Source organism: Hemitrygon akajei, chromosome 11, assembly GCF_048418815.1.
Source record: "Hemitrygon akajei chromosome 11, sHemAka1.3, whole genome shotgun sequence".
NCBI classification, from domain to species: domain Eukaryota; kingdom Metazoa; phylum Chordata; class Chondrichthyes; order Myliobatiformes; family Dasyatidae; genus Hemitrygon; species Hemitrygon akajei.
Window position 1 is genome coordinate 121,644,330 of NC_133134.1, and position 25,610 is coordinate 121,669,939.

Genomic DNA, 25,610 nt, shown 5'->3' on the forward strand with positions numbered 1-25,610 from the left:
GAAGTGAGGTTTGAGGATGATTAGGTTTGAATCCATTTTACTTTCCATCCATTTTCGGTTTAGAAATTAGGTGCCCAGACCCATTGTATATGGTTGCAGATATAAATGCAATGCTGTCCAAGCTTTTGCATCCTAACCAATTAGATTAGTGAACAAAGGATACTAGACCAGTAATATTTCAAGATATGTAGTGGTAATACATAGTAGAAATGCTGAACCAAAGCCTTAACATCAGACTATAAGAAATGAAATAAAATATCAATAGATTACATTTTTTGCTAGAAAATAGACCTCTAAACATTTCAAGGGTCATGCCCTCTTTAAGAATTGTGTAACTGCCAACTTCTTGTATGTTTAAGTGTTCTGCCTTTCTTGGGTCTATAATGTAGTTTTAGCTCACTTGCCATTTTTGTTTTGAAATTCTTAGCTACCTTTGCTACTTTTTCCAGGTTGACATTTGATATTCAAAGAACAAAACAGGAAAAAACTAACTCGTCCATTAGGGTTGCCAACAAAATAATGATAGCAACAGAAATGCTGCCACAAAAAATCGGTGTGAAAGGACTGGATGAACCCATGTACAGAGCAGAGCTAGATAGCTTGCAACCTGACAACTCCAGCCATTGGGACTATTGAGTATCCACAGTTCCTGGATGCCCACCATAATTAACTCTTTAATTCTCTTTGGGAGTTTGCTGTGGCCCAGTGAAAATAGCAGGAGTGCACCACTTTCTAACGCTGACAGCCACCTGCCTCTTCAAGTACTTCCTGCCCCCATATGTGACAGACTCTGCAGATGCCACACTGGCTCATCAGCTACCTCAGATCCCAGAAAACTGATGTAGCAGCAAGTCATCCTTGACCTTAAAGGATCACCTGAAAAGAATATCTGGAGCAATGCGCTACGGCAAAAAAAAGGCCACGGAAATCAGTTAATTGACTGAAATTTCAAAGTTCATTGAGTTTCAAAGAATGTATATTATATACAACCTTGAGATTCGTTTCCTCACAGCCATAAAACAAAGAAATAAAATAGAACCCGTTACAAAAGATCATCAAACACCCAATGTGCTGGGAAAATAAATCATGCAAACGGTTAAAGTCAATAAATGCCACTCAGAACTGAATTTCATGAAAGTGAGTCCACAGCGGTGAAGCCAGTCATCACTGCAGCCAATTCAGAAGTTCATTAGTTGCAGGAATCTATTAAACTAGAGAATCTAGTCAACTCCCTTTGTTCATTCAAAAACAGGTTGAGCAAGCTGTACAAACTGCAAGGAGGTTCTTATTTCCAGTGGTAATTTTCAGAGAGTAGGCTTCGTCTGTTAATACGTTCCTTGTGTAGGGTTGGACTTTGGTCTGCATGTCTTCTGCTGCATGGATATTGAACTGCTCAGCGTGTGTTTGCAAGCCCTCATTGCGTTTATATCCTAGGCTAACAGTAAGAGTTTCTCATGAATTTAATATACATATAAATACAGTCTCACATGGCATTTTAGCCCAAGATTCTAACTGGGACACGGGCAAATACTTGTGTGATTCACAGAAGGTTCCACAAATCTGGTTGATTGAGGAAGAATGCTGTGCAGTATTTGTACTAGAAATTTGGCTGAATATAATGATACTAAGGGTAATTCCCTTGAAAGCACCTGCTATAAAAAAAACTGGGTGTATTCTCAATGGAATTATTTGTACTCTTTCCTCGTAGTGTTGTTTCCTGTTCAAGTATACATCCATATTAGTGTGGACTTTAAACACAGCCCTTTTATAAAGTAAGTTCTAGATTGTAACACCTAGCAACCTTATAAAAATACTCTTCTTACTTAATTTGTGGCTTTTCTTAATAATTATCTTGAACATTTTCTTCATACCATCTTTCTCAAATCCATCACTACCCTAACTTGAATTTCACTGCATTCTGCTTTAAAGTGAATAAACCTTGTTTCCAACTCCACTTGAGTCATTTGGTAAATTTTCTCTGCATATTTGCCAAGGTCTTTGTGAAAGCCAGACACAATAGACAGCACTAGTGAATTAACAGTGCTTGTGATGTCAGAGATTTAAATGAAAAACGTAGTGTAGACAGACAGGAAGGAGCAGTTTCTTCAGCAGTCTGACACGGATTTAAAAGTTACCATTAAAAAAAATCAATAAATATTTAGCCATTTCTTATAAGGCAGAATCTGGAAGTTAGCTTGAAAGGATGCCTGAAGTGGATTCCTTCAATCTGCTGAACAGCTACTTCCCAGTTATAGACCAAGATCAGGGAAATCAAATTAGTTTAAGTAATGGCTTTGGTTGGTGTAGAGCCACTGGGCTGATAGGCCATCTGTAGTGCCATCACTTCCTTTGGCCAGAATATTCTGTAAACTTACTCAACACTCTTGCTTACCATGTACCTCCCCACAAAACCCGCTGATACCTGTGCTGGGTCCTTGTCGTGAACTTCCTGAGGTGCACTGACCTTGAATCAGTCAGCATTCCGTATGATTGGTGACACTTCCGACTGTAAATTGCAAGCCTGCATACAGTATTATTTTCACAGCCAATTAAACCACACTCCCAGCCTCACCAGCTGTGAAAATTGAATGTTTATGAATATTAATTCAAAATCAAACATATGTTTTTATATAATTCTTTAAGTTAATTATAACAGTAAATTCCAAGATCTAAATTACCTTGTACTTCTCATCCCATGCAGCTGTTCTTCTCTGTTTGAATGACTAGATGCTCTGTTCCTTTGATAGATTTTACTAAAGGATAGTGTCAGGAATCCAATATTGGAAGGCAGGATTTAGTTAACAGTGATCATTTGTGTGGAAGCCTGGAATTACAATGAACTTGTGCAATTGTGTCAATTTTACACAGTGCTATGGCAGTAAATTCCTGCAGTCCCATGTAGATATGTTGATTTTTATTGGAATAATCAAGCTGATGATTCTATGATTATTTGATTCTCTTACGCCTGTGGTGATTGAATAGGCAGTTTGTAAACAGTCATAAGACCCAATGACAATGAGATAGACTTAGTCTATTCGACCCATCGAGTCTGCTCTGCCATTCCATGATGGCTAATTTATTATCTCTCTCAATTCCGTTCTCCCTGTAATTTTTGACACACTGACTAATCAAAAATCTATCAAACTCCTCTTTAGATATACTCCATGACTTGGTCTCGACAGTGGTCTGTGGCAATGAATTCTGCAGATTCACTACTCTCTGGCTAAAGGAATTCCTACATATTTCTGTCTCTCTTTTCTATTCTGAGGCCATGCTCTCTGGTCCTAGACACCTCCACTATAGGAAGTGGCCTTTCCACATCCACTCTATTGTGATCTTTCGATGTCTGATAGGTTTCATTGAGTCCCCCTCATGCCCAGAGCCATCAAATGCTCCTTATATGTTAACCCTTTCATTCTGGGATCATTGTCGTGAAATCCATTGGACCCTCTCCAATACCAGCACACCTCTTTTAGATAAGGGGCCCAAAGCTGCTTACAATACTCCCAATACTGGTCTGACCAGTGCCTTATAAAGCCTCAATATTACATCCTTGCTTTTGCATTCTAGTCCTATTGAAATGAATACTAACATTGTATTTGCCTTCCTCACCATTGACTCAACCTGCAAGTTAACATTTAGGGAATGAGTTAGGAAGTTGATTGGTGAAAGAGACAGAAAGCCATGGGAGAAATAAAAAAAGGGGAGGGGTGGAGGAGCACCAGAGGGAGGTGATTGGTGGGCAAGGAGATAACATGAAAGAAAGACTGTTTGAGAAATCAATGTTCATGCCTTCAGGTTGGAGGCTACCCAAGCGACAGTGGAGTAGGCCATGGATGGACATATCCAAATGGGAATGGGTGGTGGAATTAAAATGGATGGCCATTGGGAGACCCCGCTTGTCTGGCAGATGGAGTGTAGATGCTCCCAATCTACGTTGTGTCTCACTGATACAAGAAGTCCACACCTGGAGCACCGAACACAGTATATGACCCCAACAGACTCACAGCTAAAGTGTCACCTCACCTGGAAGGACTGTTTGGGGTCCTGTATGAAAGTGAGGGAGGAGGTGTATTGGCAGGTGCTCTTGTTCTGCTTGCAAGGCTAACTGCCAGAAGGGAGATCAATGGGAAGTGATGAATGGACAAGGGAATCATGTAAGGAACGATCCCTGCTGAAAGCAGGAAATTGGGGAGGAGGGAAAGATGTCTTTGGTGGTGGGATCCAGTTGGAAGTGGCGGAAGTTTTGGAGAATTATGTGCTGGATGCAGAGGTTGGTGGGGTGGTAGGTGAGGACAAGAGGAACCCTATCCCTGGTAGGGTGGTGGGAGCGTGGGGTAAGAGCAGATATGTGTGAAATGGGAGAGATATGGTTGAGGACAGCGTTGATGGTAGAGGAAGGGAAGCCACTTTCTTTGACAAAGGAGGATATCTCCTTCGTTCTAGAATGGAAAGCCTCATCTTGAGAGCAGCTGCAGCGGAAATTCCATCAATGCTGCCTGGCCTGCTGAGTTCCTTTAGCATCTTGTGTGTGTTGTTATATCCATTCTAGTACCTTTGCTGTAATACCATGAGCTCTTATCTTGTTAAGCAGTCTCACATGTGGCTCCTTGTCAAAGTCCCTCTGAAAATCCAAATAAACAACATCCACTCACTCTTTTGTCTATCCTGCCATAGTTCCTCAAAGAATTCCAACAGTTTTGTCAGGTAAGATTTCTCTTTGAGAAAACCATGCAGACTTTGGCCTGTTTTATCATGTGCCTCCAAGTACCCTAATAATACTGAACTGCAACATCTCCCCAGATACCAAAATCAAGCTAACTAGCCTGTAATATATTTTCTTCTGCCAGTTCTTATAATCTTGCTTGGAGTAATCTATCAGCTGTGAAATTTCTAGGGTTCAAGGTCCAACTAGTGTTCTGGAAAATCATTGGACCTCATGAGCTCTTGCTGAGATCATGTTTGAACCACTTAGAGGGGAAATTTTTTTATTCCTGTATATAGCAATGGAAGTCACACTGGAGCTTGGACAACATTGCCATGATGTTTGTGTCACTGCAATTCCAGTGTATGAAATGAAACTAGATGTTACATGTGGGGAGCAGAAATCTGTCTAAACATGTGATTGATTGGGAAGAAAATGAGAAGATGAATACCATGAGTCAGTTTCTAAAATCAGATATGAAGGCACTTTGTAAATTGATCTAAGGATCTCAGGTACCAGGTTGGACTCTAAAACTCCCTGTGCAGTCCTGATGAAGGGTCTTGGCCCTTAGTGTCGACTGTTTATTCCGCTACTTAGATGCTGCCTGCCCTGCTGAGTTCCTGCAGCATTTTGTATTTGTTGCTCTGGATTTCCAGCATCTGCAGAATCTCTTGTGTTTATGATGTGCAGCATACAAAGCACAGAGAAGAGATTGCATCAGTAGAAGTAAGAGTCAATGGGAGCTATGCCAGGGGGCAAGTGTGGCCCATGTGTCAGTTTCCTGAAGACTGAGATCATACATGCTGAAGGCCCAATGAGGTCTACAAACGGGCTCCCTCCAGACCAGAGGTTGAATGTAGCTGTGTGCATTGCCACAAACCTAAAGTCACGCAGAACGTGGCAGAGTGATGGTCCTACTTTTCCTGTAACTTTCGATAGAGCCTGTAGCTTGTTTGCAACCCAGCTATCATGTGTTATTTTAGACCCTGTAACAATAAAAATTGTTGCCAGTTGGAATGCAACAGTGGCACCTTGCAATTCTATGCATCTGGCTTTGAATATCACTGTCGTACCGGACTGTCTTGTATAGTTACTGCCATTCCCCTTAGTAATCACCTTAGATTACTCGGAGAACTGAGCTTGCCTTCCTCTCTCAGGAAAAGTAGTCTGATTTCCATTCTGCCAAACAAGTGCTGTATTGTACATCCCAGCTGCCTAGGTTGTTGCCTTCTGTGGCAGTCTGAAGGCAAGTTTCTGGTCCCTGTTCTGCAGGATCTGATCTGAAGGTCATCAGCCTTCCTCCCGTCCTACTGTAGACAGGGTATGAGCATGGAAAAGGAGGAGCCCCAGCAAAAACACATGGAGAGATGGGCACTGTGGCAAAAAGAAAGGTGGTGAAGTATGGAGTGGTATTTTGTGCCTTTTTGTGAATGGCCACTGAGATAATGAGGTATTGGTTGATGTTAGTTTAATCGTATCACATGTACCTGGATACAGTGAAAACCTTTTGTTTTGCATGCCATCTGGATAGCTCATGCCATACATAATTTCTTTTAGGTAGTAAAAACAGAATGGAAAATATAGTGTTACAATTACAGAAAAGGTGCACTGTAGGTAGACAATAAGAAGCAACCCATTTATCTGTGAAATAAATCAAATTTCAAGAATCAAGGGCACATTGGAGAACCTCTTGCTTGAAGGCAATTTTTCTCTGTATATACCTCTGTTTAAATGCAAGAAACCGGTATGGATTTCAAATTGTTATCTTGTCCAAGCATTTTCAACCAAAATAAAAAATTAATTGGGGAAAACATTGGTCTTTGACCATGGCTAAATCATACTTAAGTCTTGTCTGCCTACAGTACTAATCCCTGCACAATGGATTCTGTTGACAACTTGGGAACTAACTGTATGTGCAGTGAATGTAATTGATGGCCAAAACCTTTGCCTATGCTTGATAAAAGCTGCCTAGTACATATTTCTACCTGTTTGCTGGAGGGAGAATTTCTAGTAATGAAATTGCATTATATAATTCACAAACTGTTGACTTATTATTTTCCAAGCAGTCAAGAAATTGTGTGGAATTTTAACTATTTACACCTTTTGTATTTTACTAACATTGTAACATTTACTAACATTGTAAGTGTGCCTGTTATTCTTGACAGTTTAGCAGCAATGAACAGATCAGGTTACCGTAGATTCCGGACTACAGAGCGCACCTGATTTTAAGCCGCTGGCTCTAATTTTAGAAATAAAATCATTTTTTTAATTGTAAAGGCCGCATCGGATTTTAGGCCGCACCGGATTTTCGGCCGCAGGTGTCCCACGTTGTAATATGAGATATTTACACAGAAAGATATTACACGTGAGGATTTTTTTAACTTTTAATTAAATCCATATGGTAACAAAAACAAATACATATTGCAAATGCTTTTTTTCGAACCGTGCCCGTACGCGGCTACTTTTAAATATACGTTGCGTATACTTCTTTACTGAACAACATTCCAATATCTCCTAACGACTGGTAAAAAAATATATATATTGCAGCCTACCAGGAAAAGTTATTGATACCTTTAACTTAAAAGCAGAGTTCGCTCAGATCCAAAGCCGCTCGCGTAATGCGCTCCCTCCCTCCGTCCCGTTTCATCGCAAACCGGCATTTTCCCACAAGACACCGCGAAACCGGGTGTGACGTCATAGCATCCCGCGATGTAGTACAGAAAACAAATATAGTTTAAACTAAGTAGGCAGCACAATGCTTCGAGTGTTTTCCATGTTGATGAGGGTGAGTACAAATGACTGATTTACAATAATTTAATTGTGAAAGTGCGCTTGATTTATCGTACAATTTCATTGGACCTCTGTGAACTACTCATCAATTTTATTGGTCTACTGTTACGAGGCAAAATGTTTACGAGGCGGCATGAAAAAAATCATGCATTAGCCGCTTTGGATTATTGGCCGCAAAGTTCAAAGCTGTTCAAAATGTGGGAAAAAAGTAGCGGCTTAAAATCCGGAATCTACGGTACTTAATGCAGTGAAACACTGAAAAATCACCATTGATCAGCCCTGGAATGTTGCACAAACTGGCAAGGCTAAAGGACAGGATCCAAACAAATTACATAAATTATGATCAAAACCATTCTCTTTTAACGACTCTGAAGTGGATTTGAAGCATCGATTGGTTAGTTAAAATACGGATATCAGTCTATGCCACTCTGCATAAAATGGTTTAAATTTGCAATAAATTCAATAAAATACTCATTAACTTAGTATTTCAGGTATATAAGCACATTGGTCTTGCAAAATATAATCGCTGTTCCAAATCTCTATTCATTCCAAATTTATATAGGAAGACAGGCCCTCTATGCTGACCAATATGTTTACCTGAGGTAGTATTTGTCCTGTTTTTCCCCTAACCTGGGAAAAAGACTTTTTGCTTTGTGTTATCCCCAAATCCCTCAACATCTTTCCTATATTAAATATCCTTTAATTTTACCCATCTCTGCAGCTTCCTTTGGCAGCTTGTTCCATAGATCCCACAGGAAATGAACTGTCTTTAGGGTCTCTTTTAAATCTTTCCCCTTACCTGAAAACTCTGGCATCTAGTTTTAGACTTTCTTAACCTGGGCAAAAGATGGTGACTATTCACCTTATCTACACCTTTCATTGATTTTCCAAACATCTATAAGATCATCCCTTAACGTTCTATGCTTCAGGGAGAAGTAACCGTATCCAGTCCAAGTTGCATGCCATCTTGGACAATGTCTCCCATCCACTCCATAATGTACTGGTTAGGCACAGGAGTACATTCAGCCAGAGACTCATTCCACCGAGATGTAACACTGAGCGTCATAGGAAGTCATTCCTGTCTGTGGCCATCAAACTTTACAATTCCTCCCTCGGAGTGTCAGACACCCTGAGCCAATAGGCTGGTCCTGGACTTATTTCCACTTGGCATGATTAACTTATTATTATTTAATTATTTATGGTTTTATATTGCTATATTTCTACACTATTCTTGGTTGGTGAGGTTGTAATGAAACCCAATTTCCCTCGGGATCAATAAAGTATGTCTGTCTGTCTAGTCTTTATAACTCAACCAGTTTATGTCAGTAATATCCTCAATATCTTTCCTGCGCCCTTTCCAGTTTAACAACATCCCTCCTACAGCTGGCTTGTATTTGCAACATGACATCCCAATACTTGTATTTGAAGCCCTGACAGAAGGAGGCAAGAGAGCCAAATGCCTTTTTCTCCTACCTGACTACCTGTGTCTCCATTTTTGGTGAACTGTGTACCTCTGGGTACCTATGTTCAGCAACACTTTCCTGGGCCTAACCATTTACTGTGTAAACTCTGCCTGGTTTAACTTACAAAGTGCAACACCTCACACTTGTCCATCTGCCATTCTTTGGCCCACTTCCCCAATTGATCAAGATCCTGTTATAAACTTAAATAACTGTTTTCACAATTCACAAGACCAGCACTTTTTATATTACCCGCAAACTTACTTATCATGCCAGCTGCACTCTCAAATTGCCAAAGTTGCTGATGTAGATGACAAGAACAGTGGAACTACCATCAGTCCCTGTGAGACACCATTCATAGGCCTCCAGTCTGAAAAACAACCTTCCACCACTGTCCTTTGCCTTCCATACCAAGACAATTTTACATCTACAGCCAATTCTGTTTAATGGGACGCATTGGTGTTACGTTTTGTAACTCCAAAACATAAAACTCCTTGAAAAGATAAAGAAGGGAGCTCAAGAGATGCATGCTTTAGCTTCCTTTTTACTTTATGGGGCACACACATGTGACATGGTGGCATAATGACTTATGCCATTCACATACTTCTTACATGTAACCCATAATGAATTATGTAAACAACAGAGAACGCTTAATCGAACCATATGTTTACAATATTACTCAAATATTACTGATATATTAAATACACAACAGCCCTCGCTGTGAATCTATAAACTTAATATAAAATGCATCTCAACTCAAATATGTAATGTATTGCATTCTAGTTCTCAATACACACACACACACACACACACACACACACACACACACACACACACACACACACACACACACACACACACACACACACACACACACACACACACACACACACAATCAATACAAGTACTATATGAATATACAGATATACGTAACATAGTGAATTTTAAGTGGACCCATCCAGGCCTAAAATTTTAAACACTACTGTGGAGGATTTCTTACTTCTGAGGAGAAATGAATTCAAGGGGAGGGGGTGGTGGTGAGAGAGATAGTGTGGTCACTGTGCTTGGCAGAAGAGACTTGTGGTTGTGAAACAGTCTCAGATTCTGGGGTCTCCTCTGTGGTGGTTGTAGGAGTTGACTCTGGGACTTCAGGGAGTGGTTCTGAGAGCTCTGGACACGTTGGCATCCTGAATAGTACATGGCAAGCTTCACTGGACGATGTAGATCATAATGTGTGAGTACAGTGTCTGACATCACAATTTCCTTCACATTTTGGAAAGCCAGCTCCCACTTTGTCCCTTCCTATTTCTTCCTGATCTGTAGTAATGTGCTCAAAGAGTGGAGCACAGTAGCCAGATTTGGCAAGAATCCATTATAGTATTTGAAAAATCCTAAAAAAGACCACAAATGAGACACATCCTTTGGCCTTGGGCTATCCAGCATCGTTTGAATTTTCTCAGCACACTTGCATAAAACTTGTGCATCAGTGGTGTGACCACGGTAAGTGATGCTTGGTTTAAAGAATTCACACTTGTTACATTGTGGTCTGAGCCCATTATCTTCCAACCTTTTTAAGGTCATGAGGTTTAGGAGATGTTTCTTGTCATTCTCACCAGTAACAACAATGTCATCCAGGTAACACTGAGTATCTAGGCAGCCTTGCCACACCTGGTCCATACTTTCTGCCAGAGTGCAGGTGTAGCTTCCAAATATAAAACCTATTGCAACTATAAAGCCTTTTGTGAGCATTAATGGTGAGAAGTACTGTGGACTCTTCTTCCACCTGTATCTGTAGGTAGGCCTCAGCTAAGTCCACTTTGCTGATGCGCTTTCCTCCAGAAAGATTTGCAAAGATATCCTCTGTCCTGGACAGATAAGCCAACTGCCGATGATATCTAGTTTGGGTAATGGAAGACTTTGGACAACTGTTGCATATTATAAATACCTTGCTTATAATTTTGACTGGAATGATTTTGCACTAGGTACACCTAAAGCCTTCATTTGTAAATGAGCCACATTTTTTTTTGAGAATAACCAATTTTGCCCTGTCCAATCAAACTGGTTGCTGTAGTCTTCAACTGTGCTTGACTTTTACTGGTGGTGTGAAGTGCTGCTTACAGATCAGCACATTCCTGATTTGAACACCTAGCACTACAGAGTGGAAGGTTAGATGGTGCCACCAAGTCTTGGGGTGGATCTAGATTGTCCTAAGTGAGATGGCCAGATGCATTTTATAAGTGGCTCTCAAATTCATGCCAGCTAAAGCTAGTATATCCAATATGACCATATTCCTTTAAACGTTTTAAAGTTTTAGTGATAAAGGTAAACTTAGCTAAATATTTTGTTTATTTGACTGTGCATTAACTTCTGAATTGATTAACATGTTTTCAGTGATTTTATTATTATTTTATTTTAAAGTATACTTTGACTTCTTAAAATGTTTTTGATCATAAAGGGCGTTTAGAAAGAGCGTTAAAGACCTTTGATTCTTTGGTAGCTACCAGCATTGCCTGGCACAGAGCCTTGTGATCAGTCTCCACTTGCAGGTGTACCACTTCTTGTGACAGCCCTCTGATGTCATTGGGAGTAGTGCTGCTGAAGGAAATTAATGCAACCACAAAATAGAGTGTCAGGGCATAGTTGAGGCAAAACCTGTGTTTAGACGCACTTGTGCCATTATTCTAAAAATATTAAAATCATTGTGGGTTGTAATTGGAAATTGGAGTGATTTTTTTCCCAGAAAGTACCTTCTATCAACATTTATGAAAATTGCTGCTTCAATCTGTTATATACTGCAGAGATAAAAAATTCCACTTCTAAGCTTGACCAGTGCTTGAAATTAATGAACTGGAAATTTTGGATACAATGTTCCATTTCACCATGCATGGTTCTGATGTACACAAGAAAAGCAAAGTTAATTGTTTTCCAAAATATGAGAAATGTAAGCTAGCTTTAAAAATATTATCTCCAAACTCCCTGGTAAACAAACCTTGCAGCATTTAATATTCATGTTTCTTCAAGAAGAACACAACCTGCTCATTTCGCATTTTTAAATTGCAAGTGTGTGTTCTGCTTTCTTTGGATCTATTCAGCAGTTATAAGCTCTCTTGGGCTTTTAAAAAGCCTTGATCAGCTGCTATTTGCTTTTCTAGGTTAACAATGGCGTTATAAACCTACAAGAAGTTACAAACAAAATGCAGCTGGCCCTCCTTGTTTGACACAAGATTATTGATTGTGACACAATATTGCAGTCATTCATCAAGCATGCATTTTCCTAGCAGATACTAGAAAAAATGCTCTGAAATGCTCTGAGAAAATTCTATTCTGGTGAAATTAGTGAATCCACTAATTTTCTATATAACTCACACAATGGTCCAGTCAAGAGATATTCATCTACCCTTTGAAAGCTTTCAGAGAACAGAGTAGTTGCTTGTTTAGCTCGGTGTCTTGAAAAAACATTACTTGCAGAAACTTTTGAGTCTGTTGACAATAGACTTTGGTTGCCAACCGAAACCTGGAATAAAAACAATGCTTGGCTGGCCAGGTAGCATCAATGGAGGTAGGAACAGATCAATATCCGTTTGTCAGAATTGTTCTTCAAGGAGCTGTAAAGAGATCGAATTACAGTTTGTGAGTTTGTTAAACCCCTACAGATACAATTATGGATTAAGAGCAATTGCAAAACAACACTTTGTGATTACCAAAAAAAAACAATGATTTAGGAATCTCAGCTCAACATGACAAATGGAACTTGTAAGAACCAGGAAGTGGTCTATGCAGCATTCGCTGAATCTTTAAGTCTCGAGTTGTATTTTAAGGTTGGGTATCAGTGCCGTGTAAAGAAATAACGTTTGATAAGTTTTGCTCCAGCAGTGGATTCTCGATTAGAGCAAGTTATTCTGTTTAAAAGAAATTTTTTAGAGACTGACTCTACATCACATATTTGATTTCTTGTCAAATGTTAAATCAATTCTGTGAAAGCATGTCAGTATTTTAAAAATCTTTATTAGACTTCACCCCATTTTCTCTCCCCACTTATGTTGCCCACCCTAATAAGAATTTCTAGCATTTTGCTGTTTTTGTTTTTGATTTCCACCATATAGTGGATTTTTTTTCTTTTAATGTAGCTTCTTTGCTTCTGCACTCATTGTCTCAATTTATAAAACTGACATGTAACTTTGAATCATTATTTTTAATGTCATAATCTTTAATGAATTTTAAAAGAACTTTTTTTTTGACTTGAGAAGTGAAAATAATTGAAGTTTGTATTAATTTTCCTGGAAGATTCTGTTTAGTTGGTAGAGTTGAAAACTCTTTATAGTACTGCAATATTTAGTATTTGGCCTCCTAGTTGGATTCGATTGAAGATGATGGAATGAGTTTTAGAGGTGGGGCATAATGTGCTAACATAACCGTAAGTGGTTAAATAACATTAGACACCACTAGAGATGAACTTTATTGGTATTAAATTTTATGAACAGTTGATCTGCTAACATTTTCCAATGTTATTGTTATTTACAACAGCTTAGTAACAATGAACAGATCAAGTTACTCAATGCAGTGAAAAACCGAGAGATCACCGTTGATCAGGCCTGGGAAATAGCACAAAGCGGCAAGTCTACAGTGCAGGAGGCAAGCAAACCAGATAAAGTAAGGTCATCTCTTTGCTCCTTTCTTCACCATCAAGAATATGCTGATTTAAAACTTGCTAATCTTTGTTTGGTTAAAACGTGATTATAGATTTTGTCAAAAAATTAAGTTGCACTACATAAATGAGAAAAAGTTTTATGAAAGATTCATGAAAGTAACATTAGTTGGACATGGCAGGAGATGCGTATCAGTGACATATTTTCAAGAAAGAAGTTACAATGGTGGTAACAGAAAAAAAATCTAACAAACTCCTTCCCTTTATTTACCAGAACAAATATGAGGGACTTCATCGATAGGATTACCCCAGCTTTTCTGTGTTTTCTCTTAGGCAGTGCCATTTAATACTAAATAAAATAACATTATATGCCTATGTTTTCTGAAAGATAAAGTGCTTTTGCATGTATTTATTTTTAGTGGCATACAATTCAAAATTCAGAGGAGAAGCAATGAATGAGATTCTGTATCCAAGTGTTTACACTACTATTAAATCTGATGTTTATACTCTATGCTAGGATGCAATTTAAGCTTTAAATGTTCAAGATTTCTAATTCAGAGCAGAGAAGGCATCTCTCAAATTAACTCATTAAAAATTTTCAAGTGAGCTTGCATTCTATGAAACATTAATGCACAAGTGCTTCTCCTAGCCTTGGAGATATTTGTGAAGGAGAATGACATAAACAACAGATAAAACCATAATGAGCGAGAATACTTCTCTGTGATGTGTAGATATGAAGGGTGAATCCAATCCTCACAAATACATTAAGGTACAGGATATAGATATCAAAAGAGATGGTGGTAGATTTGTTGAGATTTTAAGCTTCTGCTATAGAACGGATGCACTTGTCTTTTTTTCTGTTGTTAAGTAGATCTAACTGGAATTTCCTGTATAAGGATTGCAATGTCATCGTCCGAGAGACGTACAGCACAAAAACAGGCTAATCAGCTCTCAGTGTCTGTGCTGACCATAAGACACTCATTTAAAATGATTCTTTATTCAGCTTCCCCACATTCTATAAGAATATAAAACATAGGAGCAGAATGAGGACATTCGGCCCATTGAGTCTTCTCTAACATTCAATTCTGGGTGATTATCCCCCTCAACCCCATTCCCCTGCCTTCTCCCCAGAAACTTTGACACCTTTACTAATTAGGCATGTATCAGCCTCTGCTTTCAATATACCCAATGACTTGGCCTCCACTGCCATCTGTGGTATAGAATTCCTCAGATTTACTACCTACTGACAAAAAAAAAATTCTCCTCATCTCTGTTCTAAAGGGATGTCAATGTATTCTGTGGCTACGTATTCTTGTCCAAGACTTCCCCACTATTGGAAACAACCTCTCAAAATCCACTCTCTGTAGACTTTTCAATTTTTGGTAGTTTTCAAGGAGGTGCTCCCTCATTCTTCTAAACTCCATTGAGTACTGTCCCAGAGTAAATAAAAACTCCTCATACATTAAATATTTCATACCCAGGTTCTCTCTCAAAACCTTCTCTGGATCCTTTCCAATGCCAGTACATCCTTTCTTAGATAAGGGGATCAAATTACTCAAAATATTCCAAATGTAGTCAGACCAATGCCTCACAAAGCCTCATTATTACATCCGTGCTTTTATATTCTAGTCCTCTGGAAATGAATGGTAATATTGCATTTGCATTTCTTACTACCAACTCAATCTGCAAGTTAATCTTTAGGGAATTCTGCACTAGGGCTCTCAAGTGCCTTTATACTTCTGATTTTTGAATTCACTCCCGTTTATAAAATAATCTATGCCTTTATTCCTTCTACAATAATGCATTACCATACACTTCCCTACACTCTGCTCCATTTATCACTTTTTTGCCCATTCTTTTAATCTGTCCAAATTCTCCTGCAAACTCCCTGCTTCCTCAAAATTATCTGTCCCTCTACCTATCAACTGCAAACTTGGCCATAAAGTCATCAATTCTGTCATCCAAATTATTAACATAAAACATGATAGGAAGTGGTCTCAACTCTGACCTATGCAGAAAATTACTTGTCATCAGCAGCTGTCCAGAATAGGCCCTGTTTATTTCAACTCTTTGCCTCCTGCCAGTCAGCCAATCTTATAACCATATATAACCATATAACAATCACAGCACGGAAACAGGCCATTCCGGCCCTCCTAGTCCGTGCCGAACTCTTAATCTCACCTAGTCCCACCTACCCGCACTCAGCCCATAACCCTCCACTCCTTTCCTATCCATATACCTATCCAATTTTACCTTAAATGACACAACTGATCTGGCCTCTACTACTTCTACAGGAAGCTCATTCCACACAGCTATCACTCTCTGAGTAAAGAAATACCCCCTCGTGTTTCCCTTAAACTTTTGCCCCCTAACTCTCAAATCATGTCCTCTCGTTTGAATCTCCCCTACTCTCAATGGAAACAGCCTATTCACGTCAACTCTATCTATCCCTCTCAACATTTTAAATACCTCGATCAAATCCCCCCTCAACCTTCTACGCTCCAATGAATAGAGACCTAACTTGTTCAACCTTTCTCTGTAACTTAAGTGCTGAAACCCTGGTAACATCCTAGTAAATCGTCTCTGCACTCTCTCTAATTTATTGATATCTTTCCTATAATTCGGTGACCAGAACTGTACACAATATTCCAAATTTGGCCTTACCAATGCCTTGTACAATTTTAACATTACATCCCAACTTCTGTACTCAATGCTCTGATTTATAAAGGCCAGCGTTCCAAAAGCCTTCTTCACCACCCTATCTACATGAGACTCCACCTTCAGGGAACTATGCACTGTTATTCCTAGATCTCTCTGTTCCACTGCATTCCTCAATGCCCTACCATTTACCCTGTATGTTCTATTTGGATTATTCCTGCCAAAATGTAGAACCTCACACTTCTCAGCATTAAACTCCATCTGCCAATGTTCAGCCCATTCTTCTAACCGGCATAAATCTCCCTGCAAGCTTTGAAAACCCACCTCATTATCCACAACACCTCCTACCTTAGTATCATCAGCATACTTACTAATCCAATTTACCACCCCATCATCCAGATCATTTATGTATATTACAAACAACATTGGGCCCAAAACAGATCCCTGAGGCACCCCGCTAGTCACCGGCCTCCATCCCGATAAACAATTATCCACCACTACTCTCTGGCATCTCCCATCTAGCCACTGTTGAATCCATTTTATTACTCCAGCACTAATACCTAACGACTGAACCTTCTTAACTAACCTTCCATGTGGAACTTTGTCAAAGGCCTTGCTGAAGTCCATATAGACTACATCCACTGCCTTACCCTCGTCAACATTCCTCGTAACTACTTCAAAAAATTCAATAAGGTTTGTCAAACATGACCTTCCACGCACAAATCCATGCTGGCTACTCCTAATCAGATCCTGTCTATCCAGATAATTATAAATACTATCTCTAAGAATACTTTCCATTAATTTACCCACCACTGATGTCAAACTGACAGGTCTATAATTGCCAGGCTTACTTCTAGAACCCTTTTTAAACAATGGAACCACATGAGCAATACGCCAATCCTCCGGCACAATCCCCGTTTCTAATGACATCTGAAAGATCTCCGTCAGAGCTCCTGCTATCTCTACACAAACTTCCCTCAAGGTCCTGGGGAATATCCGGTCAGGACCCGGAGATTTATCCACTTTTAAATTTCTTAAAAGCGCCAGTACTTCCACCTCTTTAATTGTCATAGGTTCCATAACTTCCTTACTTGTTTCCCACACCTTACACCATTCGATATCCTTCTCCTTAGTGAATACCGAAGAGAAGAAATCGTTCAAAATCTCTCCCATCTCCCTCGGCTCCACACATAGCTGACCACCCTGATTCTCTAAGGGACCAATTTTATCCCTCACTATCCTCTTGCTTTTAATATAACTGTAGAAGCCTTTCGGATTTACTTCCACCTTATTTGCCAAACCAAACTCGTAACTTCTTTTAGCTTTTCTAATCTCTTTCTTAAGTTTCCTTTTACATTCTTTATATTCCTCGAGCAATTCCATTACTCCATGCTGCCTATATCTATTGTAGACATCCCTCTTTTTTCGAACCAAGTTTCTAATATCCCTTGAAAACCATGGCGCTTTCAAACCTTTAATCTTTCCTTTCAACCGAACAGGAACATAAAGATTCTGTACCCTCATAATTTCACCCTTAAATGACCTCCATTTCTCTATTACATCCTTCCCATAAAACAACTTGACCCATTTTACTCTCTCTAAATCCCTGCGCATCTCCTCAAAGTTAGCCTTTCTCCAATCAAAAATCTCAACTCTAGGTCCAGTCCTGTCCTTCTCCATAATTATATTGAAGCTAATGCTATTGTGATCACTGGACCCGAAGTGCTCCCCAACACATACATCTGTCAGCTGACCTATCGCATTCCCTAACAGGAGATCCAACACTGCCCCATCTCTAGTCGGTACTTCTATGTATTGTTGCAAAAAGCTATCCTGCACACATTTCACAAACTCTAAACCATCCAGCCCTTTTACAGAATGAGCTTCCCAATCTATGTGTGGAAAATTAAAATCTCCCACAATCACCACCTTGTGTTTACTACAAATATCTGCTATCTCCTTACACATTTGCTCTTCCAACTCACGCTCCCCATTAGGTGGCCTATAATACACTCCTATCAGTGTTACTACACCTTTCCCATTCCTCAATTCCACCCAAATAGCCTCCCTAGAGGAGCTCTGTAATCTATCCTTCCAAAGCACCGCCATAAGATTTTCTCGGACAAGCAATGCAACACCTCCTCCTCTGGCCCCTCCTACTCTATCACACCTGAAGCAACTAAATCCAGGAATATTTAGTTGCCAATCACACCCTTCCTGCAACCATGTTTCACTAATAGCTACAACATCATAATTCCATGTATCAATCCACACTTTAAGCTCATCCACCTTTCTTACAATGCTCCTAGCATTAAAATAGATACATTTAAGATACTCTCCACCTCCTCCTCTCTTTTCATCCCTAGCAATGCATTCAAATTTATTATCCTTTTCTTTCTTCTCCCCTACAACTTCGGGCTGAGCGCATCCCTGCTCCATCACCTGCCTGTCCTCCCTCACACACGGTCTACTTACTTGCTCTACTGGTGAACTAACCTCCTCTCCCATAGTTTCCTCAAATTGATTTCCGCCCCCCCATCTTACTAGTTTAAAGTCTGCCCCGTAGCCCTAGCAAACCTCCCCGCTAGGATATTGGTCCCCCCAGGATTCAAGTGTAACCCGTCCTTCTTGAACAGGTCACGCCTGCCCCAGAAGAGGTCCCAATGATCCAGAAACTTGAATCCCTGCCCCCTGCTCCAATCCCTCAACCACGCATTCATCCTCCACCTAATTCCATTCCTACTCTCACTGTCGCGTGGTACAGGCAGTAATCCTCTATCCATGCTTGTATTTTTCTTGTCATACCATGAGCTCTTAACTTGTTAAGTACCTCATCTGTGTCACCTCATAAAAGGCCTTCTGAAAATCAAAGTAAACAACATCCATTAACTCTCCTTTATCTATCCTGCCTGTTACTTCCTCAAAGAATTCCAATTTATTTGCCAGGAAAGATTTCCCCTCAAGGAAGCCATGCTGACTTCAGCCTATTTTATCATGTGCCTCCAAGTACCCCAAAAACTCATCCTTAATAGTGGAATTAAGGCTATCTGGCCTAGGCTTTCCTGTCTTTTCCTCTTTTTCTTCTTAAAGAATAGAGTGAGTTTTGCAATTTTCTAGTCCTTTGGAACAATTCCATAATCCAAGGATTCTTAAAAGATCATTGCTAATGCCTCTACAATCTCTTCAGCTAGTCCTTTCAGAACTCTGGGGTGTAGTCCATCTGGTCCAGGTGGCTTGTCTACCTTCAGACCTTTCAGCTTCCCAAACCTCTTCTCCTTAGTGATAGAGACTACACTCACTTCTGCCCCCCTATACTCCCCAGTTTCTAGAAAACTGCTGGTGACTTCTACAGTGAACATGTAAAATATTGATTCATATTGCCCTCCATTTCTTTGTGCCTATTACCACCTGTCCAGCATAATTTTTTTAGCAGTCCGATGTCTATTCCCTCCTTCCCCAATACTGGTACTAATGTCAAAGGCTGAGACTCCTCCAGCACTTTCTCTTGGATTCCCCTACTTGCCTCACTCACAGTCACACCGTCTTGTGTTACCACAAGGTAGAATGCGCAAACTTCACATGAACAGCACCAGAGAATTGAACACAAATCCCTGGCACTGCGAGACAACAGCTCTATTAGCTGTGTACTCTGCTGACCTACTTGTATATCAACGTAATTCTTCCTCCATTTTTTTATTCAGAAAAGGAAGCATTTTGGTCAACATCCCTTGTACACCTGCATAGTGAGGTGCAAGTAACTCATAGAGTCCACTTTTCGCATAATTATAGCCACCTTTCTCTTTTAATCGAGTAATAACTATAACTTTAATATAGTGACTGCTTTGGCATCTTCCTATGTTGCATTAACTTTTGGACTGCATGAACTAAAAGAATGTTCTGTTCCTTGTGTTTACAACCTCCTTTTCTGAAGTCTGCATTGGATCCAATTCAAACACATGTTCACATTTGAGTGATTCACTTGTTTAATCTCTAACAGAGATCATTTACACTGTGTATCTAGACTTTGGCATCAATTTTAATCAAATATCTCTTGGTTCTGTAAATCACAACAATGCTTCCTAAAACCCAGTTATCTGAGGACAATTATTTTGGAAGCCTATGTACACAAGTGTTCACTTTATTGGAAATATTTCCTCTGATTAGTCATGATGACTTTTTTTTGATTATTTATAGTTAACTCTAGAAGCTAAACTTGAGTGAACAAGACTAAAGCATCTGGAGTTCATCTAGGGACATATGCAGTTTTTCTGTAGGGCATTGTTTAGTATTTTCACAACTATTTGGCCAAACCGTTCATCTGATCCTTTTGGATTCCATCTTGTACAGCCCTTTACCTCTTTCACCTGTCGCCTTCCAGTTTCTCTCATCATTCCCACTTCACCTCCTCTCCTCCACCTTACCTATCTTTGTCCGCTTAGATTCACCTATCACCTGCATGTTTATGTTCATGCACTTTGCTACAAACTTTTAATCTGACTTTTACTCTCTGTTTCCAGTCTTGCTGAAGAAATTCACCCCAGAATATCACCTGTTCACTTAGCTCCATTGATTCTGCTGAGTTCCTCCAGAACTTTGTGTGCATCAACCAAACTGTGTTTCTTGTTTCAAACTTTCTCCCTGAAATACACACAAACTGCTGAGAAATTCGGCAAGTAAAGCCTTCTCTGATACCTACCTTCCCTCTCTCGATCTCAGACTGTCTACTGGTAACTTTTATAAACCTACTGACCCTCACAAGTATCTTGAATTTTCCTCTTCCCACCCTGTCACTTGTAAAATATTTCCTTTTCATGTTTCCTCTAGTTCTGCCTGATCTGTTCTCAGGATGAGGTTTTCAATGCTAAAACATCTGAAATGTCTTCCTTCTTCAAGGAAAGGGAATACCCTTCCGCTATCATCGAAGCTACCCTCCCCTGAATCTCCTGCATTTCCCATTCATCCACCCTCACCTCATCTTCCTGCTGCATTACAAGGATAGAGTTCCCCTTGTCCTTTACCTATCATCCTATGAGCCTCCATACCCAACACATCATTCTTGGTGACTTCCACATCTTCAACGGGATCCTACCATTAATACATCTTTCCCGCATACCCACACTCTACTTTCTGTGGAGCTCCCTCTCTCCATGACTCCCTTGTCCACTCATCCCTCCACATTGATTTCCCTCCTGACACTTATCCCTGCAATTAGGGCAAATGCTACACTGTTCCATAGATCAGCTCCCTCAGTATCATTCAGGGCCCCATATAATCCTTACAGGTGAGGCAACACCAGTAGGAATAATGGGAGCCTTTTCTGGTTGCTACACTATGGTATGACATGGTTGGTGCTGGAGACAGCGCAGAGAAGATTCACCAGGATGTGGTCTGGATTAGAGTAATTTTGACTTGAGGAGAATTTGAATATACTGGGCTTGTTTACACTGGAGTAAAGGAAACTGAGGGATAATTTAAGTAAAATATATTAAAGATATATTTAATGCAGAGCTGGACTGGTTCTTGATTAGTAAAACCATAAGATATAGGAACAGAATTAGGCCATTTGGCCCAATGAGTCTACTCTGCCATTCCATCATGGCTGATCCAATTTTCCTCTCAGTCCCAATCTCCAGCCCTCTCTCCATATACCTTCATGCTCAGTACAATCAAGAACCTATCAACTTCTGCCTTAAATATACATAAAAACTTGGCCTCCACAGCTGCCTGTGGCAAAGAATTCCACAGATTCACCACATGCTGGCTAAAGAAATTCTCCCCCATCTCTGTACTAAAAAGACACCTCTCTGAGGTTGTGTGCTCTGGTCTTTGACTCTCCCACCATAGGAAACGCATTCTATCAAGGCCTTTCACTATTCAATAGGTTTCAATGAGGTCACCCTCATTTTTTCTGAATTCTACTGAATACAGGCCCAGAGCCATCAAATGCTCTTCATATGACAACCTGTTCAATCATGGAATTATTTTTGTGAACCTCCTTTGAACTCTCTCCAGTTTGAGCACATCCTTTCTAAGATAAGGGGCCCAAAACTGCTCACGATACTCTTTGCCTTTATATTCTAATCTTGAATCCTTTAGGGATTAGTGCACAAGGACTCCCAAGTCCCTTTGCTCCTCAAAGTATTGTATTTTCTCTCTATTTAGGAAATAGTCAGCCACTTCATTTCTTCCACCAAAAAGCATGATCATACATTCCCTGACATGGTATTCCATCTGCCATTTATTTGCCCATTCTCCTAGTCTATCTAAATCCTTCTGTAGCCTCTCTACTTCCTCAAAACTACCTGACACTCCACTAAATTTATATTGTCTGCAAACTTCTCATCAAAGCCATCAATTCCATCATCCAAATCATTGGCGTATAACTTAAACAGAATCATTTCCAACACAAACCCCTGTGGAACACCACTAGTCACCACCAACCAGCCAGAAAAAGCCCCCTTTATTCCCACTCTTTTCTTCCTGCCAATCAGCCACTGTTTTATCCGTGCTAGAGTCTTTCCTGTAATAACATGGGCTCGTAGCTTGTTAAACTGCCTCATGTGTGGTATCTTGTCAAAATCCTTCTGAAAATCCAAGTACACTACATCAATGGATTCTCTTTTGTCTATTCTCCTAGTTATTTCTTCAAAGAATTCTAACAGATTTGTCAGACAAGATTTTCCCTTGAGGAAAATCATGTGCCTCCAAGTACCCTGAGACCTCATCCTTAATAAGCCACACTAACATCTTCTTAACCACTTAAGTCAAACTAAATGGACTATAGTTTCCTTTCTTCTGCCTCTCTCTCTTCTTGAAGAGTGGCGTGACATTTATAGTCTTCCAGAACCACTCCAGAATCTAGTGATTCTTGGAAGATCATCTCTCATGCCTCCATGATCTCTTCAGCACCTTTTTCTGAACTCTGGGGTGTACACCATCTAGTCTAGGTGACTTATCTACCTTCAGATCTTTCAGTTTCCAAAGAACCTTCTCGCTTATTATGGTAACTTCACAAACTTCATGCCCACTGACACCTGGAACTTTCACCATACTGCTAGTGTCTTCCATGGTTAAAATTGATGTAACATACTTATTCAGTTCATCCACCATTTCCTTTTCCCCTATTACTACCTCTCCAGCATTGTTTTCTAGTGGTCTGATACCCACTCTTGCCTCTTTTTTACACTTAATGTATCCAAAGAAACTTTTGCTATCCTCTTTAATATTAATGGTTAGCTTACTTTTGTTTTTCATCTTCACCTGAGTGACTTTTTTTCATTGCCTTCTGTTGGTTTCTGAATGCTTCCCAATTCTTTAACTTCCCATTAATTATCACTCTATTTGGCTTTTATGTTGGCTTTGACTTCTTGTTAGCCATGGTTGTGTTATTTTGCCTTTAGAATACTTTTTCCTCTTTGGGATGTGTTTTACATATATCCTATGCCTTCTGAATTGCTTCCAGAAATTCCAGCCATTTCTGCGCTACTGCTATCCCTGCCAGTGTTGTTTTCCAATCAATTCTGGTCAACTCCTTTCTCATGCCTCTGTAATCCTCTTTATTCCGCTGTAATACTGATACATCTAACCTTAGTTTCTCCTTTTCAAATTTCAGGGTGAATTTGATCGTATTACGATCACCTTCCCCTTGGGGTTCTTTTACCATAAGCCTTCTAAACAATTCTTGTTCATTGCACAACACTCAATCCAGAATAGCTGACCCCCTAGGGGCTCAACCAAGAGCTGCTTGGAAAAAGCCATCTCGTAGGCACTCTAGAAATTCCCCCTCCTGGAATGCAGCACCAACCTGATTTTCCCAATCTATTTGCATAATAAAATCCCGCATGACTACTGTAACATTGCCCTTTTGGCATGCATTTTCTATCCCATTGTAATTTGTAGACGGCATCCATACTTCTGTTTTGGGGTCTGTAAATAACTTCCATCAGGGTCTTTTTACCAGTTCCTTAGCTCTATCCACCATGATTCAATACTCTCTGATCTTATGCCACTGCTTTCAATGATTTGCTATCATTTTTTTTACCAACAGAGCCACACCACCCCCTCTGCCTTCCTGCTTGTCCTTTGGATACAATGTGTGTCCTTGAACATTAAGCACCCAGCTGTAATCTCCTTTCAGCCACGATTCAGTGATGCCTACAGCATCATACATGCCAATCTGAGACTGTGCTACAAGTCCATAGAAAGGGTATTGAAGGTTATGGGGAGAAGGCAGGAAAAGGAAAATAAATCTGCTATGATTGAATGGTAGAGTAGATTTGGTGGGCCAAATGTCCTAACTGCTCTGATGGTCTACTAACTTTGTTTAAGGTCTTACATAATGGATGATGTTTGATCTGGTGGGACTGCTCCACGTTGCATCTCTACACAATTAAATAAATTTTAAAAAAAGCAAATGAATGACATTTGTTAGGAATTTGAAAATGATGACATGCTTAGTAGATCTGGCAGCATCAATGCAGAGAGAGAAATGGCATTAACATATGACACCGAACAGTACTGCACTGTATAGGCCCTTTGGCCCATGATGTGGTTTTGTCCCTTTAAACTATTCTAAGATCAATCTAACACTTACCTCCAACAAAGCCCTACCACTCCATGTGAAAAAAAAAAAAAAAACCCCTGACATCACCTCTATACTTTCCTATCCTTCAAACACTCATATATTACCCCTCATTTTAGTAATTTCTGCCCCGGGAAAGAGTCTCTGGCAGTCCAATCTATCTATGCCTGTTCTCATCTTGTACACCTTTATTAAGTTGTCTTTCCAGTGTTTCCCAACTTCCTTTAGTCCAACGCCCCCCTAAAGCACTTTCATACTTGCCAACACCCATCTTAGGCACAATAGACTTTCTGGCACCCCTATAGTGCAAAAACATGTCTGCCATACGCTAACATGAGAAAAATGATTCTGCTTTAAAATTTTTATTTGTCTTTAAACTTAGCTTACTTGGTACCCGTGCACTATGCAGCAGCTTCGATATCAATGTGAACCTTGAGCTTGATGGTTTTTAGCAAGAGTTGAAATATCTGGTTCTAGTTGTGACAGCAAAAGCCTCAAGTCCCCACGTGTAACAATGTCCAAGTAGTTTCTTTTTTTTTTGGTAGTATGTGGTTCATTTCACTGAAGTCTCTTTCAACAACATAGGAGGATGGAGATGCAATGAAGAGCAGTTTGGTTCTTCTCCACGGACCAAGAAATTTTGTATGGCAGAATAGCCACATACCACAAAAGCCAACATTTTTGAAATGCATTTTTGCTTCTGTTTAGAAACATAGAAAACGTTACAGCACAATACAGGCCCTTCAGCCCACAAAGTTGTGCCAAACATGT

The 25,610-nt window shown here is 39.9% G+C and overlaps 1 protein-coding gene across 2 annotated transcripts in view; it reads left to right on the forward strand.

Moving 5' to 3' along the window:
• Positions 1 to 25,610, forward strand: part of LOC140735980 (uncharacterized) — a 143,778-nt gene that overhangs the window by 4,415 nt on the left and 113,753 nt on the right. For both annotated transcript variants that reach the window (XM_073061620.1, XM_073061621.1), the window contains exon 2: positions 13,480 to 13,605. In XM_073061620.1, the coding sequence (XP_072917721.1) occupies positions 13,480 to 13,605 (126 nt within the window). The remainder of the gene's footprint in view (positions 1 to 13,479; positions 13,606 to 25,610) is intronic.